Source organism: Cydia strobilella, chromosome 25, assembly GCF_947568885.1.
Source record: "Cydia strobilella chromosome 25, ilCydStro3.1, whole genome shotgun sequence".
NCBI lineage: Eukaryota > Metazoa > Arthropoda > Insecta > Lepidoptera > Tortricidae > Cydia > Cydia strobilella.
The window spans coordinates 835,505-846,203 of record NC_086065.1 but is presented as its reverse complement, the minus strand read 5'-3'; the positions used below and the strand labels follow the sequence as shown (position 1 = coordinate 846,203).

The window sequence follows — 10,699 nt, the reverse complement described above, 5'->3', positions numbered from 1 at the left end:
TAATGTGTAAATTTCATCAATTAAAATAAAAAACTATCGATATAATTCAAACTCCTAGTATACTTCAATCTTGCATTTTATTTCATTTGTGCAATATCTAAACGCAACTTGACTAGCGTGTTGCCATATCTATACTTAAAATTTCCTAAAACTTCAATTTAAATAAATACAAATTTACTTAAAAAATACTTTGAATATATTTACAACTTATTTATCCGTCTAAACATTATATATAGTGCATAGAAACTTAAAGACATCCAGATAGCTAGCTTTACTTGAAGATATTTGATGCTTAATTTTTATGTAAATTTTGCTTCCAGGTAACTTCAAACAGAGCTGTCATCAGAACTGCTCGTGCCGATAGGCCGTAAAAGGTTAAGGGTTTACACTAAATATTAGCTAAAAATGTCGTAAACTTGATATTCCATAAGGAAATTAACTAATTCGTCTCAGTAAACTGCAGATAACACTTTCGCTACCTTTATTACTTTCATGTAAGTATAACAATATTGCATCATTATTCATTTGTTTTCGCCGATATAAATATTTTTTTCCCATTATTTTATGATTATCTGAACATAAATAGGCGTTTATATCTTAAGAACGATTGTTCCTTACCACATATTACATTTATGTAACGTATTTTGCATTAGCAGTGGTTTTTACTTAAACTTCGTGTCTTCACGATTTCATAACAGAAAAACCATTTCGCGTTACCGAAATCACTAAAACCAGTCAGTGCTGTGTGTATTTGCAGGAGAAGTGAGCCCCGAAGCGTATAAAGCTCGAAAATGTACTCCAGACTCCACAATTGCGGTTGGAAAGGCATTCAAACTCGTCTCACGTCGGCAAAGAACTATAGCGCAAGTATATTGAAGAAAAAAGAAAATTTCCACGGAAAAGTGTTGCCAGGCAAAGTCCTCCATGGATTTATGTGCAAAAATGTTGAGCCTATTCCTGAATACAACATGACAGCATACTTGCTCACCCACGAGAAAACAAAAACGGAATATTTGCATTTAGAAAGAGATGACGCTAATAACGTATTTTCAGTCGGTTTCCGAACAACTCCTCTAGACTCTATGGGTACTCCACACATTTTAGAGCACACAGTTTTATGCGGGTCAGAGAAGTATCCAGTCAGAGACCCATTTTTCAAAATGTTGAACAGATCCTTAGCTACATTCATGAATGCTCTAACCGGGCCAGATTATACATTTTATCCGTTCTCATCACAGAATGAGGTGGATTATAGAAATCTCCAAAAAGTGTATTTAGATGCAGTTTTCAAACCTAATTTGTTACGGTTAGATTTCTTGCAAGAAGGTTGGAGACTAGAGCACAGTAATTTGGAGGATAAAAGCTCTGGCTTAAACTTTAAAGGAGTTGTCTATAATGAGATGAAGGGAGCTTTCTCTGAGACTAATTCATTATTTGGTCAGAAGTTTATCAACACAATTCTTCCACAAGGTACATATGGATATGTATCAGGAGGAGACCCGCTGTGCATTCCAGAATTAACTCATGAGCATTTAAAGAAATTCCACGCTACACATTACCACCCAAGCAATGCCAAAATATATTCCTATGGAAATTTCCCTCTAGAATCTAACTTAAAAATGCTAAATGAGACATATCTGAACAACTATGAGTATTTAAATCCATCAAATACTGTAGTTCCACCTCAAGAAAGATGGACAAAGCCTAAACATGCCAAGATAAGCTGCAGAGTTGATCAATATGGGGGTCCTATTGAAAAACAAAACCAAATCGCTATAGGATTTGCTATGTCAGATATTACCAACATATTTGATACTTTCATGCTTACTGCCTTAGCTGAACTGATGATGATTGGACCCAACTCTGCCTTTTACAAAAGCCTCATTGAGAAGAACATTTCTGGAGGTTACAACGGTCTTACAGGTTATGACAACCAAATAAGAGACACTCTCTTTGTAGTTGGATTGAGAGATGTTGAAACTTCAAACTTTGGAAAGATAGAAGATATTGTTAATAAGACCATTCAAGAAATACATGAAAAGGGTTTTGAAAAGGATCACATTGAAAGTGTACTTCATGGTTTTGAGCTGTCTATTAAGCACCAATCTCCAAAATTTGGACTCAATCTGCTCTTCAATTTGATGCCCATGTGGAACCACAATGGCTCTGTCCTAGATGCCCTCAAAATGAACAACTTGTTAAAAGAACTTAAGCAAAACTTGACAAAGCCAAGTTATATACAAGACACCATTGAGAAATATTTCCTGGAAAACAACCATAAACTAGTAATGACTATGCAACCAGATGCTAAATTTGATGATGTATTTAATGAAGCTGAAATTAAGCTACTAAAGACTAAAACTGCAGCTCTCACAGATGAAGATAAGAAAGCTATATTTGAAGAAGGTATAGCTCTATCAAGAGCTCAAAAGAAAGAGCAGAATTTAGATGTCCTGCCATGTCTGAAGCTAGAAGAAATTACAGTAACCAAGACAGCTCCTCATATCAAACACACCATGTCTGGAACAGTTCCTTTGCAACTATTAGAAGCCAATACCAATGGTGTTACCTATTTCAAAGGTGTACTTGGAACCGAGAGCCTCAACAAGAAACAATTGGAAATGCTGCCTTTCTTCAACTATATTCTTGACAAGTTTGACACAAAATCTTACAACTACAGAGAATTTGATCAATACATCAGCAAATCTACATCAGGATTGACTGTCAACTGTCATATTACAGAGCATATTGATCAACCAGACCAATATGAACAAGGCACACTCATATCCAGTCATTGTCTTGATGAGAATCTACCAAAAATGCTGGATATTTGGAAGGAAATTTTCGCCAAACCAAACTTCCAGAATAAAGAGAGACTTGGCATGCTCTTGACAAACTACTGCTCTTCTTTGACTAGTGGAATTATTGACAGTGGACATGTATACGCCATGCAAATGGCAAAATCGCTGGTGTCTTCTGTAGATCAATGCAAGGAGCAACTTCAAGGCATACAACATGTTATTAATATGCAAGAAGTTCAGAAGAAATACAAAATTGACGAGGTGGGAAATATAATGGATGGAATCGCGTCAAAAGTCTTAAATGGGAACAATCTCAGGGCAGCTTTCCATTATTGCAACACAAACACAAATGTCCTCCCAACTGTTGAAAAATTCTGCACAGAATTGTGCAAAGACTCCAAAGAGGTAAATCGAATTAACTGGATTGATTCAGAGAAAATGGCAAAAACACAACGCGGAATACAAGTGCTCGTGAATATCCCAGTCAATTTCTGCTCAAAAGTCATCCCAACTGTAGCATACACTCACCCAGACTATCCCAAGTTACGCGTACTATCCAAATTCTTGACCTCAAAATACCTACATCCTATAGTCAGAGAGCAAAACGGCGCATATGGCGGAGGAGCAGCTCTATCTTTAGACGGAATCTTTAGCTATTACTCCTATAGAGACCCTAACTCCAGGACTACGCTTGACGTTTTTGACGAAACAGCAGAATGGATGGCCAAAAATTCTTCCCTAGTCGACGATCAGAATTTATTTGAATCCAAACTGTCCATTCTTCAGCAAATGGACCAACCCGTTGCTGAATACATGAAGGGAATTGACCTGTTCCTCTTTGGATTGTCCTACGACATTTGGAAGACGCAAAGGGAGAGGGTTTTGGCGGTTAACGCTAAGGATTTGATCGAGGTGTGTCAAAAATACTTGACCCCTGATAAATGGGCTGGAAAGTGCGTTATCGGTGAAGGTGCAGGACAACAGATAAATAAGCATGGCGAGACTTGGGAGAAACTTAGTGGACCTCAACAGTAAATAGAAGAATTTTGAATTCCGTTTTAGAAGGATTTTGATACGAAATTCCTTGATAATGTCTTTCAGTCTTGTGGATATCTGAGAAGCATATAAGACTAAGTGTCTTAGTTGAGAATATGTGTGAAATAGAAAAGATGAAACGTTGCTGCTGGGCAGAGCTTAAAACTTCCATGTACCATGTATTATCTTTATTGAATAATTAAGAGGCCGTAGTCGATTTTGGAGCAAAAATTTTAAATTGATAGATTTAATCGTTGAAATTATACACGTTTTGTTACGTAATATCTAAATAACAAGTATTGGTTTCTATTAGCACGTCTTCTCATCTTGCCTTTAAATAATGAGGTCGCAAGCATGTTTGCGGCGACAGTTTTTAAAAATTCATCAAAAATTTATGGTAGTAAATTATACAAATTGATGTATAAGAATAGTTTCAACAAATGTTGTAGATTGTTTAAGTATCAAAATTACGTTGAAATAAGTCGATTTTCAGAGAAATTGTCACTTGTTTTGAAGTAATTTCTGGAGAAAATTGATTTCGTGTAACTTTCATTTACACTACTTCAGTCATAATAATAAAAAAGTAGTCTGATAAACGTCAAGTACAGAATATGTGTAATACAAAATTACCATGTTTAGCCGTCCAAACTTTACGAAATTTACAAATAAAAGCGACAAAATCAGTGCTTTACGCGCGTTTACCTAAACGTCCATCAGAAAAGCAAACATTACTAATTTAGTGAGTCTGTTTTCAACAAATTGATCTGATAAAAGGTAAGATAAGATAAGAAGATGCGCTAATAGAAACCAGTACTTGTTATTTCAATTAGGTAACAAAAGGTGTACAATTTCACCGACTAAATCTATCAATTTTACATTTTTGCGACTAAAATCGACACCGGCCTCTTAAGAACTGGTCTCTGTCTAAGCCATCACAGGAAGTAAAAAGATGCGTATTTTATTTTTAAAATGTATGTGGTTTGATTTATTCATTGTTATTATAAAAACTATTTTTCTCTCTAAAATACACATTGTAGTCGTTATTTATTACAGAGTATTTGTGAAGTTTAAATACTGTTGTAAATAAATGTATTCTTCTTATTTACTGTTTTATTTTTTGTCACGAATGTCACGAGGTCACGACGCGTAGAACTTTGCACTAGCTAGCCCAGCGAAATGAGATAAAGATTGAACGAATGAATGAACAGAAAATCGCTACTGAGTTACCGTCTAGTACCTCGGCCACAACAAGATAATACTTATACTTAGCAGTGTACCTTCAGTACATATACCAACCCCAATATTTAATTTTTATACTGGAATATCTCGTATCTTTGATAATTTTCATATAGCTTTTGGAGAGGCACAGTGATTAGATATCTTTGTTGTTCTTTTTCCAGAGCTATGGCGTTACCAAAAGCATTCCAAAATCCAAAAGACTTCTTCGACGAGTGCATCGCGTTCTTAAAAGAATATCAATATTTATACAACTTCCCAAACACGGACATACTCGTACAAAATGTTTTGGAAAAAATAAAAGTAGACAACTTTGAAAATATGGACGTTTTTGACAAAAACTTCAAACTACCCGCATTTGATATTCTTGAGAGTTTATTTTTAAAATTGGAACGTTTGAAAGCAGTTCGTAATGTGTTCGAAGAGATAAATGGTTTGGAGAATTCAGTTCATGTGCCAATCAGTCCGAAGAAGAGGCATGAAATAGTGTATTTGGCTAAAGAGGTGAAAGATGTATGCGAAGAAAATGGATGCGATACGGTTGTGGATTTTGGATCTGGACTGGTGAGATCACATGTAAATTATGCATACCTAGGTACCTTCTCTTCCCCACGATCAACTCTTTTTTTTAACGCCACACCTAGCGAGTGCGGCGCGTCATTGTGAACCTAGTCGGAATTCGTGCGTTCCGACTAGGGAATGCAAACCGGTTTTCAATTGTATGGGAAAACCGGTTATTAACCTAAATTTCATACAAATAAAAACCGGTTTGCATTCCCTATCCGACAAGGTTGTGCGTCCGACGTGGCACGTGGCGTGGGCTGATATCGGGATGTAGCCGCGCGGTCGACATCTTTGGCGGTCAAAGGTGTTATACTGACAATTCGTAAATCTTATTGCAAAGACATAAGGTTCCTTTAATGGTCAGTTAAGGGTGTTGCTGTTAGTACACTTGCTTTTCACAAATGTTTTCTGTGACTGTGGAATTTACAAGGTAGATTTTGATGGTCCGCAATAACCGGATCGCAATGTCGAACGAAAGAACTAATCAAGGGTAGGCTAAGTGAATTTTTTGACGCGAAAATGTTTTTTTCTACTTTTCAGTCAATCTAATACGAGATTTCTAGTATCTACAATACCTGCTTAGAACCTATATAGGTACTATGCTATTTTTCCGATTTACTTGTTTCTAATATTTCAATAGTTATTTGTTATACAAGGGTGCAAAGTTGTATTTTACCCGCGAGTGTTTTAACACACGAGAAGTAAAATACATTTGCACCCGTGTGTAACACAAAACTTTTCCCCTCACTATAGCGAGGAAAGTGCAACATCCACAGGCGTTAGATCATCTTCATCAACTGGAATCACTCATTTTTTTACGATATTATAACAAAAAACTCGGAAATTCTGTACTTTTACGTGAGAAGTTTTTAAGTAAAATTTTTGTTGACAATGTTGACATTTCTGACGTATGAAATGTCAATGATGCGTTTTGAAATTGCATCGACTTAACTTGTGCGTTCAGAATTATATTTTACATAATTATTAAAAAACAAACGTTTATTATGGAATTTTCAGGTTTATGACTTAAAATCATTAAATAAAGCTAAATCAGGTATTTTTTATTAAATTCTCAAACCATTTATTTAATGATAATTAATATCGAACGAACCAGTATTATGAGCGTTTTACGTTTTGTTATCTGTCAAGCTACTTAAACACGCTCCATCCAAGGTCAAATTACTTTCCCCACTAGTGGATAAAATGCGTTTTTCCCCGCTTGTTTTAAAGGATAAAAGACGGCTTTCCGAGCTAGTGAGGGGAAAAATATATTTTTTTCTGTTCTAGGGCTATTTGGACCAAATAATCTTCGAAACATCACATCTTAAAGTATTAGGACTTGAATGCAACTCCTCACACTACGTCGGAGCAAAGAAAAGGCAAAGTAAATACCATGCCAACTCAACAGAAAACGTAAAATACATAAAACATACCATAAACGAAAATTCCGACTATCAAATAGAAGAGTATTTGATAGATAAGTTTTTAAATTTTAACGGTTTTTGCATAGCTGGACTCCATGCTTGTGCCGATTTGACAGTTGTGGCCTTGGGTTTATTTTTAAAAATGGAGAAAGCAAAGGCTATGGTCATAATGCCATGTTGTTATCATAGAATGGAACAGGAAAAGGGAATATTTAAGAATTTCCCTTTAAGTGAATGTCTTAAGGAAGTTTTTGAGAAGGAGAATGGTTTTGAGTTTATGGGAGTGCCATTCTTGAGACTGGGAGCGCAGCCACCCTGCTTAGTTGAGAATAATTTAGAAGATTCGGTGTTTAATTTGCTGGCAAGAGGAGTGTTACAATATTATGCAAACAAACGTAAGTTTAAAATTACGAAGTACTTACTTTTCTTACTTCGTTTATCCGGTTCGAAGGACCAGAACGTTCTCGTTACATACTCTTAAAATAATACTATGGTTTATTTTCAGATAATTGCAAATTAAAAAGAAACAAAAGAAAAGCTGTTATAACGAAATCGATGGACAAAAACTTCGAAACTTACATACAAGATGCTTGCACTGGATTCAGTTTGTCACACAATAGTGGACCTAATACGCTCAAGGATAAAGTCGATTTTCCGGAAGACTTAACTATCGATTTAGACGAATTAAGATCGATTTGGCGGGAATATTCAAGCTCTATGGTTCAAAAGAAGGCCGCCATTTTTATTTTACTCCAAAATTGTTTGCAGCCAGTGATTGAAAATCTTATTTTGTACGATAGAATAGTTTATTTAAAGGAAAAGGGACTGAAAAATTGTCAGTTTAAAAGAATTTTAAATGAAAGAATATCCCCAAGGTGTTTAGCTTTATTGGCTTATAAATAAAAAACATCAATGCAATGAACACAAATAAAACCAAAATAATGACAAACAGCAAACAAATACAAATAAATATCAATGGCAACAACATAGACTATGTAGACCAATATATATATCTAGGAAAGCAACTGTCCTTTACAACAACAAACAACGAAGAAGAGGTAGAAAGGAGAGCCAACATAACCTGGAGGAAATTCTGGTCACTGCAAGAAATCCTAAAAGGCAAATACAGCTTAAACCTAAAAAAGATAGTGGCAGATACATGCCTTCTACCGAGCCTGCTCTATGGGTGCCAAACATGGACTTTTACAGATAAAATAAAGAGAAAGATAAGAACCACCCAAAGAGCCATGGAGAGGAGCATGCTCAACATAAAAAAGATACAAAAAATAAAGAGTACATCTATAAGAGAAAAAACAAAGTTACAAGACGCACTAACTCAAGCCCTCAAATTAAAATGGCGGTGGGCAGGACACATCGCACGGTACAAAGACCATAGATGGACAATATTGGCAACGAAATGGAAAGGCCCAAGTGGCAAAAGGAAAGTAGGAAAGCCATATAAACGATGGCTGGACGATATAAAAGAAATTGCAGGGAAAGACTGGCTAAACAAAGCGGAAGACAGGCAGAAATGGAGAGAATTGGAGGAGGCCTACACCCAAAGAGGGGTCCAAATTAAATAAATAGATAGTAAATAGAATACATAAACCTAACACTAACTACTAACTATAAGAAACTTACTAACCAATATGCTAAAACTTCTAATGTAAAACAATTGTAAATTGGAAATAAAAGGCTTTTTTATTTTATTTTTATTTTAAATAAAAAACATAACATTTGTATAAAATATTATTTTTTGTACTTTTGGAATGTTATACATGTTTATGACACTTTATAACTAAAAATAAATAGTCCCAATCCCAATATCCCAATCAACACTTCATTCACGGATTCAGCAAATTAATTTTATTTAAACTATCAATTGATCTGTGTAAAAATATTACATACTTTGAACCTGAGAAGGTTTATAATTATATATATAATTTATCTGTGCTCTATAGTATTGACTCAAAACATTTTACACAAAATGTAATGTTTTTTCTGGCAAAGGTGCATAATCCATACCAGTAACTGTGGTATTTTCCACAATTATATTAGGTTTTCTTTTGACCATGCTAGTCCCATGTCTCCGTTTCATATGCTTATTGTAATTTGACCAATTTGTGAAATTCCTTTGACACAATTCACAGCAGTACGGCTTTACACCGGTATGCTGCCGTAAATGCAAATCGAGAATACTTTTAAAACGGAATGCTTTGCTGCAATACGGACACACAAATGGTAAGGAATCTGTATGAATGATTTCATGGGATTTTAGTTGTTTCCTGAGTCGAAAACGACGAAAGCATTGAAGACATGAGTAAGGTTTAAAATCATTATGTACTTTGATATGAGCTTTTAAACGGACTACGGTTTTAAAGTCTGCTTTACAGATTTCACATTCAAACGGACGGGCTTCTTCGTGCGATGCTACATGCGCTGCTAAGTCACTTTTGTTATAAAACCCTTTACCGCAGCGGTCACATATGTGCGCTCTTTTCTTAGGGCTTTTCTGTGTGTGGACAAGTAAATGACCATTTAAGCTACCTTTATTTTTAAAAGTCTTTTTACATATTACACATGTCAGGCCATCTGATGTGTCCATGACTGCTATAGTGCTGCCAGCGCGGTTTTTATAGTACAACTTTATATGTTGATTTAAGTCATCCACATTTTGGAATTCAGAGTTGCAACCGGAGCATACATTTTCCGATATTGAGTGGACTTTTTTGTGTAAGGTAACTTTATTACCGGATGAAAATTTCGTATTGCAAATATAGCATGATAGTTTTAAATGCTTCCTATGCCGCTTCACATGCAGAATGAATTTATCCAATCGGAGAATGTTGGTGTTGCAATCTGTGCATTTAAATGCATTGCAGCATTCATGGTATGTCATCGAGTGTGTTTTAAAGTCTTCTATGGTTGTAAATTCGCTTCCACACTTTGCACAAGTCCATTTATATTCTTTCCAAGTATATTGAGGTTTTTGTACGCGCTTTTTAACAAGTTTCTTAGAAACTTTTGCTGAATTATCCACAAGGACTACATGGTCTTCTTTAATAGGTGTGTCCGGAGTCAGAAGCTCTGTATTGTCATCATCCGATATAAATTCTTCCTTTTTCACATTCTTATAGGTATCGATAAGAACCTGTTGGGCATGTTCAACTTTTTCAACAAATTCAAAGGCTTTATCTAGAGAATTGATACAGATTAAACACACAGTTTTCGGAAGAACGTCCCTTTCAAACATAATCGTTGAATTTGCATTGACTCGAGTTAGTTTTTTTACAATTTCAAGACGCCTGGTTATGTCTGATTCCAGGTTGATAAGCTTTTCTGTTGGTTTTATTTCAGCACAAAGACGGCAATGGGATTTGTCTGATTCGTTCATTTTGTTCCATCAAATATCCGCTTGGTGATGATTAATCAACTTACGTTGGAGTCAGTGATTATATGCTCTTTGGTTGGAGTCCAATTAATTCATTAAATCCATATTAGAATTAATTAGGAAATAATTCCGACTTTGTTTTGTTTTATCACTTTTTTTAAATTCTTTTATGAAAATAAGGGGATTTAGCCAATTTGACAGCTATTGTTTTATCGATTCATAGGATCCGCTCGATTTTGACTCGACTA

The 10,699-nt window shown here is 35.3% G+C and overlaps 2 protein-coding genes across 2 annotated transcripts; one reads left to right on the top strand and one right to left on the bottom strand.

The window, feature by feature from the left end:
• Window positions 1-344: 344 nt before the first annotated feature.
• Window positions 345-3,837, top strand: LOC134752730 (presequence protease, mitochondrial). Its single transcript, XM_063688420.1, has 2 exons — window positions 345-494; window positions 758-3,837. The coding sequence occupies exon 2, from the start codon at window positions 792-794 to the stop codon at window positions 3,834-3,836; it is 3,045 nt and encodes a 1,014-aa protein (XP_063544490.1). The 5' UTR covers window positions 345-494; window positions 758-791; the 3' UTR covers window position 3,837.
• Window positions 3,838-8,868: 5,031 nt separating this feature from the next.
• LOC134752956 (gastrula zinc finger protein XlCGF46.1-like) lies at window positions 8,869-10,544 on the bottom strand. Its single transcript, XM_063688737.1, has one exon. The coding sequence runs from the start codon at window positions 10,452-10,454 to the stop codon at window positions 9,039-9,041; it is 1,416 nt and encodes a 471-aa protein (XP_063544807.1). The 5' UTR covers window positions 10,455-10,544; the 3' UTR covers window positions 8,869-9,038.
• Window positions 10,545-10,699: the final 155 nt, after the last annotated feature.

Bases quoted from the DNA above. Each gene is read 5' to 3' on its own strand.
- LOC134752730 (XM_063688420.1), top strand. From the start codon at position 792: ATGTACTCCAGACTCCACAATTGCGGTTGGAAAGGCATTCAAACTCGT.
- LOC134752956 (XM_063688737.1), bottom strand. From the start codon at position 10,454: ATGAACGAATCAGACAAATCCCATTGCCGTCTTTGTGCTGAAATAAAA.